The sequence below is a fragment of the Lissotriton vulgaris genome, chromosome 12 (assembly GCF_964263255.1).
Source record: "Lissotriton vulgaris chromosome 12, aLisVul1.2, whole genome shotgun sequence".
In the NCBI taxonomy this organism is placed as follows: Eukaryota; Metazoa; Chordata; class Amphibia; order Caudata; family Salamandridae; genus Lissotriton; species Lissotriton vulgaris.
In genome coordinates, this window is record NC_141700.1 from 625485465 (window position 1) to 625510382 (window position 24918).

Consider the following 24918-nt stretch of genomic DNA (forward strand, 5'->3'; position numbering starts at 1 on the left):
AAAGGCGCTGGAGACATAAGTATGCTATAAAGGAAAAAGAGCACTACCAAAAAATTATTAACCCAGTACAAAGTAACAATACATACAGCGAAAAGTAAGTACTTTTCAGAGAAAAATGAAAAAGCTAAGAATAATTCTAAAGAACTATTTGCTACAGTCCAAAAACTTAGCCAAGTGAAAGTTCACAAGGATAATACACCAGATCAAGCCTTTTGCGATACCTTGGCTTCCACCTTTTACAGTAAGGTACGCTGTATGTATGACAAGTTTACAGCGCAATCTGGAGCTGATGCTATCACACAGTCTGTACTCTGATGTGGGTATAAGGGAGGTACAGGACGCTAGTGTCTCTTCTATCTCTCACTCTCTGGTTCCAACTTCTGATGCAGAAAGCTTGGATCTTTATGTTCCTAATAACTCCAGCAGCCCTGAAATGCACATCTTTTCGAGTTTCCACCTATAACGCACGAGCAGGTCATCAAACTTCTTTCTGTCGCCAAATCCGGCTCATCGTTGGACCCATGTCCTACTAAGATAATGCTGTCTGCGATTGAGCCAGTAGCCTGCGATGTTACAGAGATATTTAATCTTGTTCTTAAAACTGGTATTTTCCCTAAAAAATGGGAAAAGACCTCAATTATGCCACTTTTTAAAAAATACAACTTGGATAAAACAGACCCAGACATTTATCGTCCCATTGCTCGCCTGCCATTACCAGCAAAACTTCTTGAAAAATATATATACAAAGAATTGACTTCATTTATACTTAGCAATGACATTCTGGATCCATCTCAATATGGTTTCTGAAGTGGACATAGCACCGAGCTTGCACTGATCACGGCGTCAGACGAAATCAGGAGCTCTGTAGATAAGGGAGGCATGGCGGCACTGATCCTACTGGATCTTTTGGCAGCGTTTGATACGGTGGATCATAGCCTCCTAATATATCGCCTCCAAGACATAAGAATTGCTGGTGCCGTCTTATTGCTGTTTAAATCCTTCCTCTCTGAACGGGAACAATTTGTGGAAATTGATGGCCTTGACTCACAGAGTTTCAATCTTCTGTGTGGGGTTCCACAGGGGTCGTCCTTGAGCCAGATTCGTTTTAATCTATATGTGGTCCCCCTGGCCAGGCTCATCAAATCCTATGGATTTGCTATGGTGTCATAATCTGATGACACCCAGATTATAGTGTCCATTTCTGGCGAATCCCGAAACACAGTCCATAACTTTCACGCCTGTATGCGACAGGTGAGTAGATTGATGTCAGAGAACTGTCTTAAGTTGAACTTGAATCAGACGGAAGTTCTTCTTTTTGGCAAAGATGTTTCCCTCTGGTCTTCGGACTGGTGGCCTACAGAATTAGGCCCTCTCCCCAGTCCAGTCTCCAAGGAAAAAAAATCTGGGCGTCATCTGACACTACCCTATCCTTTTCCCACCATGTGAATGAGATGACCTCAGCTACCTGCTATTCTCTGAAGGTCCTGAGGAAATTTTCCCTTTCATACCACTGGACCTGCAGAAACCGTGGCCTCGGCACTAGTCCTGTGGTGGCTGGACTACTGCAACGGCCTTCCGATTGGAATAAACTAAGCCCTCCTCGTCAAACTGCATTCTATACAGAATTTGGCCGCCCGTTTGCTGTTTAGATTACCAAAATATTCTTCCGCAAAGGCGGCCCTCAATGCTCTACACTGGCTTCCAGTGGAAAAACGGATTAATTTTAAGGCACTTTGAATTGCCTTAAGGGCACTGCACGACCAGGGCCCTGCACATCTGATTGACCACTTTTGTTGGTACACACCAACCAGAATGCTGCAGTCCTCTTCACACATGTTGGTGGAGGTCCCCAAATCACGATTTTCTAACTAGGGTGGCAAAAGTTTTTAAACATCACTGCCAGATTGTGGAATCAGTTGCCATACAGACTTAAAAACTCACCTGACCTCTTTCAGGAAGGGTCTGAAGACTTGGCTTTTTAAGGCATAACTTCTGTTACATTTGTAATTTTTTTTATACTTTAGCACTTTATCTCACGGCTGGCAGGATGTTGGATGACAAGCGCCTAGAGGCCTTAGGGTACTAGCTGCGCTATACAAATAATTTAATAAATAAAATTCACCTTGAGTCAGGCTAAGAATTTCATCCTGAAGTCCATTTTCTCTAGGATCGGCAGCAGAAAGGGACACTCAACCGATTCAAAGGCCTTGTGGGCGTCTGGGGAACCCCAGCCAACGGCACCTCTACCCCTTTCGAAGCTCCTATATTATTATGGAATCTACAAACATTGACCTTGTCAATGTGTAGTGCATAAACTCATTTTGATCTGTCGAGACCAAGTCCAATATTACTCCCCTCAGCCTATTTGGCCGAGGCCTTGGCTAGGACTTTGGAGTCTGTATTAAGTAGGGCGATAGATCTATAGGAATCCAATTTACCTGTCGGTTTCCCTGGTTAAGATTTGGTATCACTGTTGCCATTCTGAAATCTATGGGGAGTTCCCCTTTCTAATGGTCTCCACATAAAACTTATGTAGTAGGGCCGCAATTTTGGCAGACATTTTCTTCATGAGCTCCACAGGGAGGCCATTTGGGCCAGGAGCTTTCCCGGCGTGCAGCTGAGAAAGAGCGGTCTGTGTCTTGCACTCAGTCAGGTCCGCTTCCGAATCTATCGCTTTCTGGCGCTCCATTGTCTTACATGGTCAGTCCTGAACAAAGTCCTGGAAATGTGATCTCGAGATGGGTAGATTCCCCGAATAGAAACCTTGCATGTACTTCACCTCTTCCTCCTCTATTGCCTCGCTTCCTGGGACCCTCTCTCCTGTGGGGCTTAGGAGTTCACTAATGTATGTTCTGTCTATACCCTCCTCACTATAATGACTGATGTTGCGCTCAAGCCTGACCCTGCTATGGCGCTATTGGGGAATACTCACAACCTTCCCAAATTATCCTGCAGATTTATTTCCATAGCACTACTGCTTCGCTTACATTGGGGCAGCAAGTGATTCCCTACTGATAAACTCTGGCTTAAAACAATGTCCAGCTGCAATACACTGGCCACTGACTATGCACAATTGCAGCCCCTGAAGTCTAGACACATGGTATCTGGCAACCTCTCCGCTCTTACCTACTCTTGTTGGAAACATGTAGTTCTGATTTGAAACTTCACTACATGTGTAACATTCCATGACCTGCATATCTGTGAACACCTCTTAGCTGTTCAATTTTCCACACATAATCGTATTATATCATGAATGCTAACAATACTTAACTTTCCCTACTCTCCCCTTCGCTCTTTTTACCGCCTGCCCCTTTCCTCAGCCAGGTTATTATATTGTCATGGTCATCATTTCTCACTATTGTTTGTACGATTGCTCAATGTTAGAATTATTATCATGTGAATCAGTTGACCTACAATAACGTTTGCAATGGGTTTCTGTTTCTTGTGCCTACGCCTTTTCTTTGAAAAACCTAATACATAAAATGTGGTTTTTTTTTAATGCATGTGTGTTCTGTACGCGTCCATAGCTGCAAACCATCCTAAAAGCTTACCCGCCCTGTCTCCCACTTCGTATATCCTTCTTTGTTGGGACATGTGTGCCGGTTTAATCTCGTTGGGTACTAGGGCCTGATATTCTTCTGTTTTCCTGACGATCCTTTGAGTGAGCTCTTCTGTCAGGGTTTGGATGTGTGTGTTCTCCAGCAGCTGAAGCTCCCTTTCTGCTTTCTATGCAGTCCAGCTCTCTGTCCTTTATCTCCTACCCCACAGGGTGGCCATGCTATCCACTGAGTTAGTATTTTCAGTCAAATATAATTTTACAACCCTATTCAGCCGTTCAACTTCTAGGGGGTTTGTGAATCACCAGGTTCCCATTTGCAAGGTCTGTGTAGTAATCTCCAGACATCTTCCAGACCAAGCGCCTGGACGAAGCCATCTAATTTACATTTGTGGGATTGCTGCACTTGCCTGATGCGAGTTCTGTCCAGTTGTGGGTGCATGATCATGTTAAAGTCACCCCCCACGATGGTCGTCATCTGTGGTACGTCTACCAGGACGCGTCCCAGAGTGTGCTGTGTCTATTTGCAGCCCTGGAGGTAAATACACATTTATGAATGTCATGGTTTTTCTGTCCCAAATCCCCAGAACCATTGTAATGCCACCCCTCTGGAGCCTGTGGGGAATCCTGCATGGCCAATCTCCCTATGTTTCTTTCGCCCTAATGCTGGTGCATTATCTTTCATGTGTATCTCTTGTATGAATAGCACACCTCTCGTCACTAGTTCCAATGTAATGGCTCAGACCACTGTCATTCCAGGTCAACAATTTAAGAGCGTGCATTGCCATTTAGGTAAGTGCCACCTGTATTTAGGCTTTGTGACCCCCACTGATGTTCCCTTGAAAGTAATAACATTTTAAACTGATGAACTGTTTCCCAACTCCTGTCCCTCCCTACTTTACGGCGCTGCGACCATGAAACTGGCCATCACCCCAATTCACCCCCACATTACAAAGCCATCAACCATCAAGACCCTGTATCGTTTACTAGTCAATATCAGGGTTGGGTCTGAAGGAAACGCGATTGTTCCATTGCGACTCGCCGAAGAGAAACGAAGTAGTCTCCAAGGGTCCCTCATTCATCCGCTTTTAAAAGCCTCTTATTATCTCAAACAATTTCCCCCAAAGTCATTGGTGACGCCACCAGTGCCTCGCATGTTATGGTTAAGTATAAGTCTCTCCTAAATGCTTCAGTCTGCCTTTTTGACGTATCTCAATGTATTTCATGTATACAAGTATGTGTACACATCGTGTCTAGCGAAGTTTCAATGCAGCATTTTACATTGAAACGGAGAATTGAAAAAGCACCAACTATTGCATAAGGATAAAATATGAGGAAACCATGGTGTAGGTGGTAAGTAAGTAATGGTGATACAAGTGTCAGATGGGTTTTTAAGAGCTGGGGATTGAGCACCTTGTGAACATCGTGAATGGTGGGCGTGGAAGAAAACTTGTTTTGTTGTTTTCTTTGCCTGGAGAATGAGCTAAGTAAACCCTTTAGGCATGTTGCTCAGGAACCACGGGCGAGTGTCAGCTTTTTGTGGCAAATAGATTGGGAAAGAATTGGGGCCTCCAAAGTAATAATAGGTACCCCCCTAAAGGCAATGAACAACCAAAGAAGAAAAATAAGACGAAGGCTTGGGCAACCAGATTTCTTAGTCCTCATCATTAGGCAAGCCACACAGATCTGGAGTGCTGTTTATAATGGTAATGATGATTTGATAAGGCCTAGCCACCAGTAGTATGGTAATAATGACAAGACAGGAAAGCACAGACTGAACAACAGAATTAGGGCGTTTTTACTTGTACTTTTATTAGACATCAAAAACCAACACTACACAAAGTATAGCCAAATGGCTTGAATACTGGTAATACTGGTGCCCCAGCATTATTATTACACTCACTAAGGCATGAGCTAGAAGCATTCCTGGATCTGTAACCCATAGGTCGGTTCAAGCATGTACCACTACAAAAATGTTTTCCCAGGGCTCCATTGTGTAAAGAAGAAAAATGCTCATCCAGTTTAGGGGCAGAGACAAAGTATGATTGGTTTACCAAAGTATCAGATGTTTCAAAATCTTGAACGCAAGTCTCACATACAACAACGCTAATAGACCTGCTTCACAGGTAACCGGAGTGGCACAGGTCGCCAGCCCTGCCTCCTTTTTCCAGTGTTGGCTGAGAAATGAGGCAGCTCTGGCAAAGCATCAGTTCAGGTGAAGGACAACCCACCCCCAAAACAACAATATATGGGACATTGTCTATGGTTGTTCTATTGATGGTCGCAAAGATTAATGGGAGTTGTAGTCTTTGAATATAATGTTTAAGGTTGCTGAGTAATAAAATGAAACAGACGAGCATAATCCTCGCCTTCTTAATAGCATTAAAATTTTCCTTCACGGTAGCCATGAAATTTTATATTCTGCACAACACTAGGTTGGAGAAAACGTTAAGTTTGATTGACGAGGTGGAGCACATGAAAACAAGCGCTAGACACAGCATTAACCTGTAAAATCAAGGAGATTTTCATGATCAGCACTTTCATTTTAGTAGGGTTTCCTTTCCGAAGGTTATAGCCCATTCACTGATGCACAGCAACAAGGAAGCTACAGAGGTTGCTTAGGGATAAAGGAGCATACATTGAGGTTCCGTGATTCTGAACCCGTTCAATAAAGGTCGTCGTATCGTGACGATTTTGGTATCAGCGGACCACAAATGACGAGTGCAGTATGTATGAGTGTTTTCGTCATAATCGATTGATGGATACACCGTGTATTCAGGGATTTTGTTTGAACCTTCGGGTTCCATTTTGTGTACGGCAGCCATTTTGTGGTTGCCCTCACATAGGCCGATGACTGCGGCCGAACGAGTCCTTGGGACACGTACACCTTTAGTTGACTTTTGTGTGACCTGAACGAACTGACTCCCTTGCCCGAGGCTGACCTAGTTGAGCCAGTTCTTTGTTAGGCAGCTGGTCAGATAGAGATCAAAGAGCAGGAAATTGCTGAGTTTATGGTACATGCACACACCTTTATATCTTGCTTCTCATCTGTTTCTGTTCCTTCTTTTATGGCCTATTTATGGTTTGGGTTGAGGTCCTTTTATTATGGGTTTGTCCGGCCTGTCCGAGCAAGAATGTTGGATTTTGCCATGTCATTTCTGGTGGGCTGAAAACTGAAAGTGGGCTTGTCGTTATGCGATACTTTTGAAATGTCACTACGTGATTGGATAGTTTGTAAATAATTGATGCTAGTCAGGAATGTGATTTTTGGTATAAAAGACGATGTCTCGCTTTACTAAATTGTGCAGTCTCTGACGAACCACCCGCGTTGTGCTTCGTAGACCTCTGTTCCTGGTTGCAGCCAATAAACGTGGTCTTTGACGTCACCTAGAAGTGTCCCATGTCTCTGTTTGCCAAGACAGGAGAACTCCAAGACTTCGGGCGTTTTCCCTGGCGCCGCTGGGTTCTAAAACCCGGTTCTTCAACATGTCCATGTAGAAGATGATCTGATTTGCATCACATGCCCACAGAACAAGGCTTTACATCTGAAGGACTGAAGGATTCCCGATAGAAGGAAGACATATACATGACATATACATTAAAAAGTAATCAAGATTCTGAAGGACCTTGGTGGGTCTCCTGAGAGACTAAGGTACTTTTTAAATGAAAATGGGCAATTTTCACAGTTTGGAGCCAACCATCCAAAAATGGCTGAACCACTGGCGGACAGTACCTTCCCGCTATCTCCTTAAAGCGATGTCACAGAATAGTATATACCACTGTTTAATGCAACAGGGAGATCATAGATGATCCCTTCCTCTGTATCACCTTCGACCAGGATAATTCTAAGTTCTCTCTTAGACAGGGTGAGAGGTGTGTCCATCCCTCTTGAAGGGCGAAAGCAGACTCATCCCAGCAATGGGTTCATTTGTGTGCTCCAAGAACACAGACAGCTGTTTTGCTACAATGCTCTACCCAGTGTTGGAAGAAGTATGATAGGACAAATAATAATTAAGCAGAAATGCATCTGACACTCATTAAATCTCCATAAAACGCCTGTCTCAAAAACACAGGCCCGTTTGAAGTTCTTAGACATAACAATAATAAGCGTGACAAGTCACTGTACAGCAATATACTTAAACAAACTGCTGATTTATGTTTTATAATTATAAAGGACATTAGATTGAGTAATCTAATGGAGGCATTATTTGAGGCTTCAATTTAAAGGGATTTCCAAACTGCTGGTCTTTTAAGGCGCCAAAATGAACAAGCATTGGCAAAGCCTATAAGTCTGACACTGGGTGCCAGCCTTGGAGTTTTATCACACTGTAATGGTTTTTGTAAAACTTTAATGTTATGGGAGAAAATATATATATTTTTTTAAATCGCTAAAAGTAAAAATTGTTTTTTTCGTCTGAAAAAGAACACATTGCCATAGTATTCCCTGCCACTGAATGAAAAAACGTTGTGGGCCGATGTGCTTGTCATGAAAGTTCAGTATGCCGTCACAGTGGAGTTATCCAATGTCTTAAATGGGCTGACCCACTGCCCCAGGCTGTACGGAGGGCTAAAGGAAAACGTAAATGAACCAACAACTGATCAACGGATGAAGAAGGCTGGTTGAAAGCACGTGCAATTATATTTCATATATAAGTTTCGTAGAATCAAATCGTCTTTGCTAACGCCAGACCTCAAAATGCTTAATGTTTCAGAATTTAACTAGCATGAGATGCGCCAATCAATCAATCAATGCATTTGTAAAGCGCGCTACTCACCAGTGAGGGTCTCAAGGCGCTGGGGGCTGGGTGGGCGGGAGGGGTGCTGCTACTGCTCGAATAGCCAGGTTTTGAGAAGTCTCATGAAGATCAGCAGGTTCTGGGTCTGCCGCAGGTGGATGGGGAGGGTGTTCCATGTCTTGGCGGCGAGGTGGGAGAAAGGCCTGCCTTCGCTCGTCGGATGCGGGGGACGGTGGCAAGGGTGAGGTCAGCGGAGAGAAGCTGGCAGTTCTTGGTGTAGAGCGTGAGTCGTTAGTTGAGGTATGCTGGTCCAGTGTTGTGGAGTACTTTGTGAGCGTGGGTGAGGAGCTTGAAGGTGATCCTCTTGTTGATGGGTAGCCAGTGCAGATCTCTCAGGTGGGATGTGATGTGGCTGTGGATATCGAGGAGTCGTCGTGCAGAGGTGTTGTAGTTGTTTCTGGAGTTTGGCTGAGGTTCCCGCGTAGAGGGCCTTGCCGTAGTCCAGTCTGCTGCTGACCAGGGCCTGGGTGACCGTCTTTCTGGTTCCAGTGGGGATCCATCTGTAGATCTTGCGGAGCATGCAGAAGGTGTTGAAGCAGGAGGAGGAGACGGCGTTGACTTGCTGGGTCATTGACAGCGAAGAGTCCAGGATGAACCCTAGATTGCGTGCATGGTCAGTGGGTGCTGGTGCAGCTCCCAGCACGGCCGGCCACAAGGAGTCGCTCCACGCGACAGGGTGGAGCCGAGGATGAGGACCTCCGTCTTGTCCGAGTTCAGTTTCTGGCGACTGTTCTTCATCCATTCGGTGACTGCCTTCATTCCTTTGTGGAGGTTGGTTTTGGCGGTAGTGGGGGCCTTGGTGAGGGAGAGGATCAGCTGGGTGTCGTTGGCGTATGAGATGATGTAGAGGTCGTGTGATCGGACAATGTTGACGACCGGTGTCATGTAGACGTTGAAGAGTGTCGGATTGAGGGACGTCCCTTGGGGTACGCCGCAGATGATCTGGGTGCCTTTAGATGGGAATGGAGGGAGGCGGACACTCTGGGTTCTGCCGGTGAGGAAGGAGGTGGTCCAGTCCAGGGCTGTGTCGGGGATCCCTGCGTTGTTGAGGTGTGTGCGTAGGGTGTGGTGGCAGACTGTGTTGAATGCGGCTGAAAGATTTAGGAGGATGAGAGCTGCGGTTTTTCCGTTGTCCATCAGGGTCTTTATGTCGTCAGTGGCGGTGATGAGGGCGGTTTCGGGGCTGTGGTTGCTGCGGAATCCGAATTGGGACGGGTCCAGGATGTTGTTCTCTTCGAGGAAGGCGGTCAGTTGCCTGTTGACAATCTTCGATGACTTTCGCCGGGAACGGGAGTAGAGAGATGGGCTGGAAGTTCTTGAGGTCTGCATTGGGTTCATTGAGTAATGCGCTGATCTTGGCGTGCTTTCAGCTCTTCGGGAAGGTAGCGGTCTTGAAGGAGTTGTTTTGGAAGGAACGTGACAGAAGCAAGCAACTGAATGTCTGTGCTGGCGAGACCTGAAAGGATTGTAGCAGCCTGCTAAGCAACCCCAGATTAAATTCGTTTTTATATCTCTACTGATGATGGATGATATCCAGAAACACGGTTCTAGAGATTTACAGCACTAACCTGCACCAACTTTGGTGGAATACTCCAGTAAATATACAAGTAAGCATGTACCATGAACTGCATTGACCATAATGCTAAAGGGCTAACTGTGCTGGTAGGTGAAGCAGTGTGCTCCCATCCCTTCCTGTTTGAAAAGGCTCCCTTGAGCCATTGAGCTGACGAGCTTGTGGAGATGAACCTGTGCGCAGTACTGAGACCTGAAAGGATTGTGGCAGCCTGCTCAGCAACCCCAGATTAAATCCGTTTTTATATTTCTTGTGATGACGGATGATATCCAGAAGCAACTGTCTAGAGATTTAAGGCACTAATCTGCACCAACTTTGGTGGAATACTCCAATAAATATTCAAGTAAACATATACCAAGAACTGCATTGACCTTAATGCTAAGGGGCGAACTGTGCTGGGAGGTGAAGCAGTGTGCTACCACCCCTTCCAAACTGAATGTCTGTGCTGGCGAGAGAAAGCAGGGAGAAAAACAGAACTTACAAGAAGAAGAAGAAAAAGAGGAGAAACGTAAGGCAGGGGATGACAGTCTCGTCTCATGAGGTGGAACAGAGAATAGGCAGCATCAGGATTAAGCTCTGGTGGCAGGCTCTTAGGAATACATTGCGAGCCCTGTACTTGTTTACTTATTTATTTTGCATATCAATTACTGGTGGTAAAAATAATCCCACGCCAGAAAAAAAGAGGCTCTTTAAAACTGTCAAACGCGCACAGCTCCATAAAACTAGAGGTAAATGCAAAGTGAAGCAGGAAAGTGTTTGAAATAACAGAGGACTGGGCCGCCACCTGCTGGCAAAGAGCGCCACCAGCAGGCTGGTCAAAGGAGAACAGCTGCCCGGCTTGGAAAGCATCTGAACAGCCGGGGGTTACTGCAGATGTTCGCATCGAGTCTAGTTTGATTAAATGGTACTGAGTGAGCTGTGATTCACCCACCCGGACTCTGCTGGTGTCAGTCAACAGGCCACTGATGGATCCGGCGAGGACAGCAAGGGCAATTGTATATTAATACAGACACGCAGAGGAAGAGGGTGAGAATCTATCTAGTGTAAGTAAAATGAGACAAAGACATCGACTGATTCAGAGAAACGAGTAAGGCAGCAACAGAGAGATGAAGAGAATGATGATATAATGCATGGGTCGCTTTCATTTATTCGCAGTCGCCTCACGTTGAAATGTTCTACGATAAAACCTTTATCCACCTTGCCCCTGCCACGTAACTTCACACATCCAGAATTCCTTGATTTTAAAGTTTTGAAAGACAACAGGCCAGAAATCATGAAAGCAAAAAGCAATCCTCATTTGTATTTATTCATTCGCGATTATTTCTGTGCTGAGAGTTCAACCCCAAATATTGCTCAAATTGTCCATGTGAAAACCTACTCGCGAACTGTAACAGGAAGCCAGTATTTGGGGAGCGGGTGGTAGAAAACACAAACTCCACATGGTTTACTCCACCACGTCACATCGCGTGTAAAGGTCAGGAGGGCCGCGTGTGAAGGTCAGGAGGGACGCGTGTGAAGGTCAGGAGGGACGCGTGTAAAGGTCAGGAGGGCCGCGTGTAAAGGTCAGGAGGGCCGCGTGTAAAGGTCAGGAGGGCCGCGTGTAAAGCTCAGGAGGGCCGCGTGTAAAGCTCAGGAGGGCCGCGTGTAAAGCTCAGGAGGGCCGCGTGTAAAGCTCAGGAGGGCCGCGTGTAAAGCTCAGGAGGGCCGCGTGTAAAGCTCAGGAGGGCCGCGTGTAAAGCTCAGGAGGGCCGCGTGTAAAGCTCAGGAGGGCCGCGTGTAAAGCTCAGGAGGGCCGCGTGTGAAGCTCAGGAGGGCCGCGTGTGAAGCTCAGGAGGGCCGCGTGTGAAGCTCAGGAGGGCCGCGTGTGAAGCTCAGGAGGGCCGCGTGTGAAGCTCAGGAGGGCCGCGTGTGAAGCTCAGGAGGGCCGCGTGTGAAGCTCAGGAGGGCCGCGTGTGAAGCTCAGGAGGGCCGCGTGTGAAGCTCAGGAGGGCCGCGTGTGAAGCTCAGGAGGGCCGCGTGTAAAGCTCAGGAGGGCCGCGTGTAAAGCTCAGGAGGGCCGCGTGTAAAGCTCAGGAGGGCCGCGTGTAAAGCTCAGGAGGGCCGCGTGTAAAGCTCAGGAGGGCCGCGTGTAAAGCTCAGGAGGGCCGCGTGTGAAGCTCAGGAGGGCCGCGTGTGAAGCTCAGGAGGGCCGCGTGTGAAGCTCAGGAGGGCCGCGTGTGAAGCTCAGGAGGGCCGCGTGTGAAGCTCAGGAGGGCCGCGTGTGAAGCTCAGGAGGGCCGCGTGTGAAGCTCAGGAGGGCCGCGTGTGAAGCTCTGGAGGGCCGCGTGTGAAGCTCTGGAGGGCCGCGTGTGAAGCTCTGGAGGGCCGCGTGTGAAGCTCAGGAGGGCCGCGTGTGAAGCTCAGGAGGGCGCGTGTGAAGCTCAGGAGGGCCGCGTGTGAAGGTCTGGAGGGCCGCGTGTGAAGGTCTGGAGGGCCGCGTGTGAAGGTCTGGAGGGCCGCGTGTGAAGGTCTGGAGGGCCGCGTGTGAAGGTCTGGAGGGCCGCGTGTAAAGGTCTGGAGGGCCGCGTGTAAAGGTCTGGAGGGCCGCGTGTAAAGGTCAGGAGGGCCGCGTGGAAAGGTCAGGAGGGCCGCGTGTAAAGGACAGGAGGGCCGCGTGGAAAGGTCAGGAGGGATGCATGTAAAGGTCAGGAGGGCCGCGTGGAAAGGTCAGGAGGGCCACATGAGCCCCCCTCCGGCCGTACATTAAGTTACACTGGTAGAGAATCGGAGGACTGACATTGGTGCCGCATTATTACTCAGGTTAATCGCCCCATGCACAATGCACCACACAGTAAAAGACCCACCGCCCCCAGGACTTGAGGATTCGTAACAGAGATGGATACCATAAGATGCATGCATGAAGTAGACACCTACTAGAGGACAATCCCCTTGACCTACCCGCTCACAAATGTAGACTACATCCCCCCCCAACCCCACTCCTCCAAGGGACACATTAGTTGGATTTATGTTCTTTTATCATCTATTTTCCTAAGCTTCGCAATTGAACAGTTTATGTACTCCATTCACTAACAAGTGCCCATTTACCATCAATAATTCTGGCTACTCCTCCCACTCTTGATCCTGACACGGAGTCCACCGGGGAATACTCACTCACACTCATTCAGTGAACCATCCAAGAAACCACCCAAGACCGAGTTAAGGTCCCACTGACTGATAGGTGAAGAGGTCATGCATGTGCCAAAGTAAAGTAGGATCCCAATGTGTATAATTGTAACATGCAGAAATTAGAAAACTATGCGCTAATACCATGACTGGACTTATGTCTGACCTCTGGTGTGATGTCTCTGTTCAAGACTCAGCAGCCAGTAATATACCCCTGATGGTGGAAATGCTTTGGATTATGTAACTAACTGCTTCATATATTTCTAAATGCCAATATAGATATATTTGAAAAAGACAGACATAAATCTTGAGAATGCACACCAGTGCTGCCATGCCGAGTTGAGTCTAAAAAGAGGTGGTGTGTGTAGGTTTCCGGCACAAGATGTAATGTAGGGGCGAGGCTAACCGAGACAGCCTGACTAATGTACGCAGGGCGGTGAAGGGGGATCTTGGATAGAATAGAAGCAGAGCTTTAAGTGGGTCAGGTTTTGCCAGTGCTAAAAGCAGGTGCTGAGACTGGTCCCTATTGGGCTCTCCATTTCTGCCCCACCCTCAAGTTGGAAAAGTAAATCTCTACTCTGCAGCAGTACCACTGCTCAAAGACTTTGATGTAACTTCAAAGAGACTTGTTATAGTTCTTTCACAGTCTCATAATTTCAGCCCCCCCCCACACAGCGCCTTGAGACCCTCACGGGTATGTAGTGCGCTTTACAAATGATTGATTGATTGATTTCAGAACTGAAACATTTTTAATATTATATGCAACAAAGCCATGGTCGTTGCTTTTTTATTATATGCAACTAACAACCATTGTTCTGGCTTGTTGTAGGTGTAATGTTACTTGTTGTATTATATAACTGGAAGCATGGCCAGCGCTAGACATGGGCAATGTGGGCAGCTGCCCAGGGCCTCGCACTGAGCCTACCAGCATGGGGCCCTGCACCGGTGGTGTGCCCGGTTGTTTCCCTAGTAATCAATTTGGAAGAAAGTTGTCTCCTTACAATTATGGTCCAGGGGAGCCCCCCCCTACATGGACCTCTCAGGGATGGTGTCTGGAGGCCTTGGGGAGGGAGACGCTTCCTCTTATCCCAATTGCAAGGAGACCCATTCAGAGACACTGTGGGATACCTATTGTCCAGCATATTACCGCCCCCACAGTTTTAACTTTTAGCCCACAAGCGATTCTGACACCTATTGGGCTGAGGGTGTGAGCATTGCTTTTGGGTTAAAAGTTAAAACTGTGGGGCGCTAAAATGCTGGACAATGGGCCTCCCGCAGTGTCTCTGAATGGCCTCCTTTCAAGAGGTCACTTATTTAAATTAGAGGGGCCTCGCACATTCTCTTTTGGCCCAGGGCCTCGCAAACCCTAGAACCGGCCCTGACTGGATGCAATAACAGGCTGTCGGGCGGCACATTATGCTAAGCACAGACTTTTAGCTTACGTGTTTTCAAGCCACGCCCTAAATTACATCGGTCACGTCCCTATGAGAAATGCCCCCCCCCCCAGTGTTTTCATCCCACTGAATGCCCTGAGTAGAAGTGCTTCAATCCACTGGTGATATCACATTATTGTAACTCAATGGGGAGGCCAGAATGAGAAGAGTAGGATAAAGGTGGAAGGTGGAATAGCTTTGGGTTTAGTGGGTTATGGGAAAGAAAAAATTTAATTTTTGGAGGGGATGAAGAAAAACATTAGTATTTGCAACTTTATGGGGAACAAACTGCGAGACACCCTTTTCAGATGGGGTGGATAACAACCCTCCCAAACACCCTTGCTGAATTCACCAGGTTCTGCAAATTATTGGACTGCTACAGGTAAACCTTGTGAAAAGAACTAAAAAGGTGATCATTTAACAATAATTGCAATATCTGCTGAAGCATGATTTGATGGGAAATAGTCAATATTGGGTAAGATGAGGAAGAGGGGCTGAGTAGCGTGTGAGGGAACGGCTGTTGAAGCGCCATGCAGTGGAAAGTCCAGACTTTTGGTGACAATGGATTGTCTTCTGCAAGAGACAAGTTAGCTCAGAAAATACTTGTCACAAGATTACGGGAAGCTGGAGCGTAAGACAAATTTAATGCATATGTTCAATTCTTTCTAAGTCAACAATGCTTTTTGGCAATTCAGGGCGGCTACAATGCCCCAGGCTGTCTAGCCAAACTACAGAGATGCACAGGGAATCAAGCGGTCAGCCACCGTTTTTGTATGTACATGAAGCCACTTCCAATAAACATGCAACACGGAGTCCAACCCCGCGTCGACAACAAGACAATCTTTATTGCATTACGAAAAAACAGGCAGAAACTACAGTTTTAAACAACAACTTCCACGCAACCAAACATGGATGGCCAGAACTGGCTGCCCCTTTATGACAGCAAACTAAAGCAATGTTGGATGCAATAAGATCAGCTACAAAAAACAGGAAAAGTAAAAACTACTGATCATAGGTGAATGCATGAGTGAAAAATCGAAAAAAACGTTATATTTGCAGACCATGATCCACCATATGGTGAAAATGGGGCAAATGCATCAAAACACCAACTATACACTGACTACATAAAAACTTTACTGAATCTTATATTTCCAGTGGCCTTGGCTAGCATCCATATTTTGCAGTCTTTTACATAGGAGGATGTGAGAATCATGCCATGATAATATCTTTGACATAAAAGGAGGCTTTGATGTAACATTACCAATGTTTTTTTTCCAAAACACCACATTTGTCTTTTACGTGTCACAGCACTTCAGCTGCTTTTAACGTGTGCCTTAACAACCAAGCTACAGCGCATCAAGAAACAAGGTAGTCTTTAAAAGCAACACCTGCTCATTGCTTGAGGGCATCAAAGGCAAAAAGGGTGAGCAGACGTCTGGTCTAGATAACAAAGAGGACCAGGGGGAACTGATCTGTAGATTACTTTTTAATGTTATTACTTTTATGGGACAATAGTAGTTGTAAAGCAGGGAAGGTAGGAAGGAGTATGCAGCGAATAGTAACCATTACATTCCAGGCAATTTGACAGGAAAAACTACTTTCATACAAAGAAAATCTCCAAGGGTAAATGCCCACAATACACGGCATTCACAAAACGAACCAATGTTTTGAAAGCCGCGGCATCATATAGACAACATTTTTCAAATGTTTTCTTCACATCCTAAAAAAAAAAAAGCTTTCTACCCTGCACCAAGATCACAGAGTTTTAATGCCACACAACCATACAGGAAAAATCTAATTTTCCCATGGCCTGTTTTACTGGCCCCAAGATTGTGCTATGCTTTCTGAATCCGCTTTTCCATCTTGAAGACACAAAACCCAGTCTAATCTTATGTTTGTATCCTAAAGAAACACCAAAATTACACATTGCTCCTATATGCTCTTTCACTGGCTTTCTTGCATTCTCTGAACATTATCCAGGGCTACGCTCACATTCATGTAGTGGCCTTGTGCTCTATACAGATACATTAGCCGTTTCTTACTCCCTTTAACTGACTTTGTGCACTATGGAAACAAGTCATGCAAAGAGTGCTTTTTTTCTTTTCAAAGACCATTGCATCATAAACACTATGATTTCCTCTCGTCTCAACATACCTGGAAGGAAACACTGAAATCATGAGTCAATCAATGTTCTACCTGAGTGGAGGCCACCCGTTCCCACAAGCTATGGATCAAGAATATTAAAGAATGGCTTTGTTTGCCAGTATTGCCAATGCTTCATCGCATCCTTCCCTGTAGAAGGTTTATTTACCTGCTTTGATCCCCCCTGAAGCACAAGAAGCTCTCGGATAACGATTGGCTGGTAAACTCGATCCAAAAGGCTGTGCAAGGCTTCTCTACAAAGGGCTCTCTCACCTTCTTTTAGCACCTGAAAAGAAAAAAACCTGGGTTAGATCAATGCATTTCATAATAAAACAAGGTCTGCGATTCCCGAGTTTGCGAGGGGCGAAAAGGTACAGCAAAATAAAGATGCAATGTTCATTTTTCAATGATTTGAGTGCATTTTATGATCTCAGTTTTCTGAACAGGATTTTTTTTTTTCACAACCAAGTTTATTGAGCAAAAGAATGACAAGTATGAGGCACCTTCCCACACCAAGGTCACCACATCAAGATCAATGTATTGATTACATACATAGGAAATACTAAGCAAGTATCAACGAAGCTCAGCTGTAAAATCCCAACTACCCATCCCAACCCCAACTACACCCCCACCCGTACCCACTATCCCCCCCCCCCCCTTCCACACATGTACAGAGGCAATATAACGATGGTTCACATAAGAGAAGCAGGTATGAAGCAACCTGGGATGTGCCTTTAGGGCCAGAGACAGCGCCGCGATCAAATGTCCTCCTCCGGTTCCGCCGGGGGTTCCAAGGATAGGCCACGGTAGTCAGCCCACCGCTTCCAGATCTTGAAGTGCTTGCGTGGGCAGCCCCGTGCCTCAAAAATCGGTTTCTCAAGACCCATAAAATAGTCCAGTCCCGCCTTCCATGCCGACAGGGGGGGTGCCCTCACAGATTTCCAGGCCCGAGCCAAGTCGCGCTTAGCCACCACCAGGCCCAGAAGCAATAGATGGCGTTTATAGATGTTGCCCCCAACCCCTTCCATGACGTGCAGCAGGCCCAGCCGGTGGGTACGGGGAAGATCCCAGCCCAGGACCTCAGCCAGGCAATTCCAGACACCCCTCCAGAAGCCAGCCAGGCGACCACATGACCATACTGTGTGCAACAAGGTGCCAGGCACTTCCCCACATCGCAGGCACTCCGATGACTCAATCAAACCAGCCCTCCACAGACGTTCACGCGTGTAATAGGCACGATGCAGATACTTGAATTGTATGAGACGGAGCCGAACCGCGATAGCGGTGCCACGTGGGGACTCCAGGGCCTCTCTCCAGTCGTCCTCGTCCAGGGTGCCCACGTCCGCCTCCCAGGCCTCCCGGAGGGAGCTGAGAGTAGACGAGCAGTGAATAACCAGAGTCTGGTAGATCTTGGAAACCTTCTTGTCTCCCAAGTCGCCCATAAAGACTTTCGCCTCAATTGGGCTAAACTCCGGAAGGGAGTCGAGGCCGGCAATGCTTGGGGCGAGGGCATGTCGCAGCTGTAAGTAACGGAAGAACTGGGACTGAGGCATTTGGAATTCCACTCGGAGGTCTGCAAAGGACTTGAGGGTGGCGCCGGACACGACGTGACCCAGTTGAGTAATCCCAATAGTCTCCCAACCCTCGAACCCAGCCAGAGTCGCTAGCTCTGGAAGCAGACCGTTGTGCCACAGCGGCGTTTCCGCCGTCAACTTGCCCCACCATCCCATGCGGCGCAAGGACTGCCGCCACACTGCAAAGACCACCCTTGTCACCGATGGCAACCCACGGCGTATACGCGCCGAGTATAGAACGGTGTGGAGCGTATGGTCACCCATAAGATGTCTTTCCAGGGCATATGCCGGATCACTCCTATCCCCGTACCACCAATCGTTAAGAACAAGTAGATGCGATGCTTGGTAGTAGGAGAGGAGATCGGACGTGGCCAAGCCACCACAGTAGGTGGATAGAAAACATGTCTTCAGGGCCACCCTGGCTGCTCCGCCCTCCCACAGGAAGCGGCCCAGCACAGAGTTCACCTGGCGAAACCACTCCATGCCGATAGGGTGCGGGAAATGTTGGAGTTGGTACAGTAGTCTCGGCAGCGCCACCATCTTAAAGATGGCCGACCTCCCAAAGATCGTGAGCGGCATCCTGGACCACGTTTTAACATCCGACTGGACCCGTTCCCACACCGGCAGGACACTACGCGTCCAGGCCACAGTCCGCGAAGTCGAGAGGAAAACACCCAAGTATTTCAGGCCGTCCGTCGCCACCCGCAAATCCGCAGCCCAATCGTCGGCAACCACTCCGCCATGCAAAACCCATAGGGTCGACTTAGATAGGTTAAGGGTAAGCCCGGAGACTTCGCCAAACCCCCGCATGATCTCTAGAATTCGAGGGCCAGAGCGCCGCAGATCCGTAAGGAACAGGAGGACATCGTCCGCGTAGAGTGCGATTCTATCTGTAAGAGTATCGTTCCAGACAAAGCCACGCAGCTGGGCATCTAGCCGCACCCGCGCCGCGAGGGGCTCCATGGCCAGGGCAAATAGGTATGGGGACAACGGGCAACCCTGGCGCGTACCGCGGCCGATAGGGAAGCGTCCTGAGACCGCGCCTGCCACCCGGACCGACGCCGTAACATTGGTATACAGGAGGCGGACATAGGACAAAAAGACCGGCCCGAGGTTCAGGCGGGCCAATAAGGTGAAGAGATAAGCCCAGCTCACTGAGTCAAAGGCCCGGTCCATGTCCGCAAGGAGAAGTGCGGCCTGTTCATCCCTAGCACTCATGGCGTCGATCGCTGCCTGCGCCCGCCGGATATTGTGTCGGGTGGCCCTGCGCGGCATGAACCCGGCCTGGTCGGGGTGGACCAGGTCGGCTATAAGGGGCAGAAGGCGGTTCGCCAGGGCCTTCGCCAAGATCTTGGCCTCGATATTGAGGAGGGAGATAGGCCTGTAGGAATCATGGCGGTCAGGCGCCCTACCAGGCTTCAAAAAGACCACAATCTCAGCATGACGCCAGTCAGGTGGCAGCTCGCCCCTAGACCGCGCTGCCTCTAGCGCATTGCGAAAGTGGGGTCCCAGCTGGACGTGGAATTTTTTATAAAATTCGGCAGGGTAGCCACTAGGGCCGGGCGCCTTCCCAGTGTTCAGTTGGCCAAGGGCCTCCCCAAGCTCCTCGGACGTAAGTGGGACCTCCAGGGCCGTTCTAGTCTCCTCCGGGACTGCCTGTGGGAGTAAAGCATCCAAGTACGGGGCAATCCCGCCCTCCCTCAGCGGATCGCGAGGGGCGTATTGTGCTTCGTAGTAGCGGGCAAAGCTGGCCGCCAATCGGTCCGGGTCGGTTATGACTGAGCCATCCCCCGCCGTGAGACCGGGTAGCTCCAGGGGCTGGAGGGTCGCCTGACAAAGTCTATGCAACATGGTGCAGGACTTATCGCCCCACTGATATACCCTACTGCGCGTGGCGAGCCACGCCTGCCGGGCCTCCTCATGTAGGACCGAGGAGTAAGTCTGCTGGGCTTGCAGGAGCTGGCGCACCACGCCCTCCTCACCCCCAAGTCGACCACGTTGCTCCAACTCCTCCAGGCGGGCCGCGGCAGCCACAATGGCCTCCCGGTGCTTCCGCCGAGCGGCCGCACACCAAGTTATGTCGATGCCCCGGATCGTGGGCTTCAGCGCCTCCCACACCACAACAGCATCGGCTCCCCCCACCAAGTTCTCGCGCCAGAAGTGGTCGATTGCCTCCCGTAGGTGCGCCACATAGTCCGGCCGCTGCAACTGCCAGGCGGACATACGCCAGCGAAAAGGGTGCCTTTTAACGGGGAGGGTCAGAGTGGCCAGGACAGGGGAATGATCTGAAAGGCCCCTGGGGAGTATCGAGGCGTCCCTAACACGGCTCAGGCAGGCCCCGGGTACAAACAAGTAATCGAGCCTCGAGAATGACCCATGCACCGCCGATACATACGTGAAGGCCTGTACTGCGGGGTGGAAATGCCTCCACACATCAACCCAGCCCATACTGCGCGCCGTTGCACTCAACCGGGTGGGGGCAGCCGCGGGGGGGGGGTCAGACACCACACACGCACGCCGCCGGCGGTCCAGGCCCACATCCATGACTTCATTCCAATCACCCCCCACCACAGTCAGGACCTCAGGGATCTCGTCCCACAACGCAAACAGCCGTTCAGACAGTGCCCATTGCAGGGGGGGAGGGGCGTAGACACTTCCAAAAACCACCGGCTCGGAACCCAGTAGGCCTTTAACAAAAACAAATCTGCCCTGGGGGTCAATCCATTGCTTCTCGTGGACATAGGCCACCCTACGATGAATCAGTATGGCCACTCCCCGCGAGCCCCTCGTAAAGCCAGCATGATAGACCTGGTGGTAGCCGAACCTCTGGAGGCTAAGGGCTTTGGATCCCAGCATGTGCGTTTCTTGAAGCAAAAGAACATCCACCATCTCCCTTTTCCCCCACCGCAGCACAGCCCCCCGCTTAATCTTATCCAGGACACCCCGCACATTCCACGTCACCACCCGCAGGGTCTTCGAAGGAGTCACACTCGCAGCATTAGCCATTATCGACATACAGTCCAAGATCTGGCCCACCCTCCCACCCAGGTGCTACCCGCAGAACGACAAAAAGCACAGCCCCCGACATGTGTGGACCCACCCCCCCAGCCCGCAACACAACTCCCCCCTTCCAACCCAGAACCCCCCCAACAACAAGCGCAACACCAAAACACCCCCCCAGACCCCACCCCCACCACCCCAATACCTCAGAAAACAGTGAAGTACCTGTCGCGGCATGGAGAGGCCCGAGCCCAAAACAGAGGACTCAGGGCCCGCCATACCAATGGATCCCCAAAACCCCACCAAGACGCACACTCACCACCCCCCCAACAACACTCACATCCGTGAGGGTCTGAGGCCCGTATACGGTACCCCCCGAGCCACACAGTGTCCCCGTGTCTATAGCTGAAGTCTCCACATGGGAGCCGGCTGGTATATCAAGGACAAAATAAAACAGTCTCACCAGCCAGGGCAGGGCAAGTCCATATGCAGCAGACAGAATGTGCGGAGGCCCAACAGTGTTCAGCTGCCCGCATCGGAGTGTTCAGAGTCCCTGGTGCCACCCGATTGCGACGCACAGGCTGAAGCCGATCTTTTCTTGGAGCGAGACCTCCGATGTCGGCCCTTCTTGGGCTGGCGTTGTGTCCGCTCCGGCGACGAACCTGGAGACCTGCCCGGGTCCAGTCCCGGTTGGGCGTGGGGACGTAGCCGCACCGCCTCATCCGTCCAGCGAAACACCTCCTCTGGCGAGTCAAAGAAGTGGGTACGAGACTGGTATATGACCCGCAGGCGAGCCGGATACAGGAGCGAGTACTGGAGCTTGAGGCCCCGGAGCTTGGCCTTAGCGTCCATGAAGGAGTGCCGCTGTTGTTGCACCATTTTTGTGTAGTCCGGGAAAATCATAATGGTATGATTCTCAAAGGCGAGGGAGCCCTTGTTCCTCGCCTCCCGCAGGATAACATCACGGTCATGATAGTTCAGCAGGCGGGCTATAACCGGCCGCGGGCGCTCACCCTCCGGCGGCCGCTGGGTCAGGGCCCTGTGGGCCCTCTCGATCACGAAACACTTAGATAACGCCCCTTCAGGGAGCCAGCTCTCCAGCCACCCGGTCAGGAACCTCTCCATGCTGTCCTTCTCGCACCGCTCCGGAAAACCAATGAAGCGGAGGTTGTTGCGCCGCGCTCGCCCTTCTGCATCCTCCACGCGGGCCGCCAGTGTCTTCTGGATGCTTTCCACCTCCGCAAGGCGCTTCTTTAGGCCACTAATGTCCGCCTCAGTCTCCGTGATACGGGTTTCGACCCCAGCAATCCGCTCCACTGCATTGCGAAGGTCCTGGCGTAGGAGCGTGACATCCGCCCCGACCGCTCCTATCTTGGCATCGAGCATGTCCCGAGATTGGGTTATGGCCGCCAGGATAGCTGCATTGTCTGGCCCGGGGCCGCCGCTGCCACCGGTCGCCCCAGCGCCACCACTCGGCCCTGTGAATTTATCTATGGGTCCATGCTTGGGCGGGCCACCTCCTCTGTCCCTGGTCATGGCAAGCACCGGGCAGGGCCAACACCACTCTCGGGCACTGTCGCAAGAACTGGAACGGGGCGGCCCAGAGGAGGCCCCAGGGAGGGACGCTGCGATCGGATGTCGCGGAAATCGAGGCCCCGGCGTCACCCCAGCAGGACAGGCCGCACCCACACTCGTCCCCACAGGCAGCCGTCCAGGATATATCAGGAAGAATCAGCAGGTCCGCGGTCTATGGGTCGCCGTATCCAGCGGGCTTAGCCAGGGGAGGCGGATCAGGGGGGCCAGCCGACCACCAGTCCAGCCCCGGTCGCCTCCGGGCACAAGGAGCCTCGCCACCAGACTGTCGCAGGGCCCAGCCACGCCGCCACCACTCGCCAGTCGTGCAGGGGAAGAGCCGACAGGTAGGAGTCGCTGGTTCCGCCTCAAACTCCAGGCGATCGCGGGCGGAGAGATGAGCCCAGGACGGCGTAGCGGATGCCACCCGCACCCGCCAGGTCACAGCCGCCACCAGGCGTCGCGAAACTCGAGGACCCCGGTCTCCGGCCGGCCACCAGGCCGCACTCTGCCGCCGACTCCCCTCGATCACAGGAAGGGAGGAATCACAGGATCTACACACCAATGCAGACTGGAGACTTCACCAGATCGAGTACAGGCACTGGGCACCAACAGTGGGCTCGGGGGTCAGGATAAATGATCGAAGTAAGTCCGGGCCGGCGGGAGCTCTACAAGGCTGCGACCGCCATCTTCGCCCGCCAAGCCACGCCCCCTTCTGAACAGGATTTTATCAATGTTTAAACACATACATTTCCAAACATGTTGCTATTATTGCTATGCGAATTACAACATGCATCATTTATCTGAAGGAGGAACTTTGCAAGACTGCAGTGTTCTCCTCAGTGGTAGTATGAGCAGTGGAGTTCTGGTAGATTGTTCTGGGCACAGGCTCTCTGTGCTTTGCATGACCCTTTCTATCTCATTTAGTCACATCGAGTCATTTTCTCTCTGACAAAGACAATGCCATCTACACTCTAACATCGGGCTATTGTACAGGACTATGATTTGCTCAATAATGTGTTACCTCCTAGAACAGGATAAGAAACACGAGCTTAGAATGAGAAGTCATCCACATGATTCCTATTAAAAAAAATATAATCCTTAGGCTGGTGAATCCTACCAACTCGATAGTATCTTGTGGAACTTTTAAATTTCTGAGTTACACCAGATTCCTTTGAACCTCTGCTGCATTCATAAACACCCGATTTTTCATCTTGTTCCACTGTGCCTTTCTGCCCTGTATACAGACCATCATGGAGGAGGTTGGGCTCTGCTATTGTGCAGATATTTTTAGCTTCCAAATAGGTGCATACCGATTTTGCACCACTTTTAGACTGTCTTGACTTTTTTTATTTAAATGATCTTTACTGGAATTTAAGTAAGTGAAGTACACACATGTAAGATGGGCATACCCACCTGAACTTCCAGTAACTATCTGGGTTCCCACTGGCCAAACTCCAAACTCACCCGACCCCCCCCCCCCTCCTTTATTCCACCATCACTCAGGCCCACCCTAACATCACTGTCATTGTTGGCCATCTTATCATGTTGAGCAAACTCGTTTTAAACACCCTGTAATCAGCCAGAGCCCTCACATTTTTGTGACAATTGAGTCTCCTATACTCTTTACGGAGGCATGACAGGATTGGCCCCCAAGGTCTTTTAAGTAAATGTGATTTCTCTGTTAGATCATAAGCAACCCTTGGATATTAGATGCCATATACTGCAGAGATAACTTTATGCTGCATGCGGAGGAACTGCCAGCTGCCTATAAACCCTCAGATATTTGGGAGCCACTTATTGAGTATTTACGTGAACACCCTGATTAGCTTGAGACGTCCTCTGATTCCTTGGTCTGAACGTTGCTACAATTTTATGTCTTGGAGAAGTGTGGCTCACTGGTTAGAGGAGGCATACCCTGAAGCTGAGGTCAGACCCGGGACCAGGGTTCGATTCCCGACGCGGCAGGGTCCTGAACCCAATTGTCCACGGACTCGATAATTCTCGCTTCGGTGCCCACTCTAAGCACGAGTTCACACTATGCAGCTCTGAGCAACAAGCTTGCTTAATCTCCACAACGGCCCCCCGAAGCGGGATGCCTGGCTTTCAC

At 49.7% G+C, this 24918-nt stretch overlaps 1 protein-coding gene across 1 annotated transcript in view; it reads right to left on the bottom strand.

Annotated features, from left to right (window-relative positions):
• Nucleotides 1-24918, bottom strand: part of TANGO6 (transport and golgi organization 6 homolog) — a 579124-nt gene that overhangs the window by 508011 nt on the left and 46195 nt on the right. Inside the window, exon 3 of the mRNA XM_086945772.1 lies at nt 16832-16948. Coding sequence (XP_086801898.1) covers nt 16832-16948 — 117 coding nt within the window. The remainder of the gene's footprint in view (nt 1-16831; nt 16949-24918) is intronic.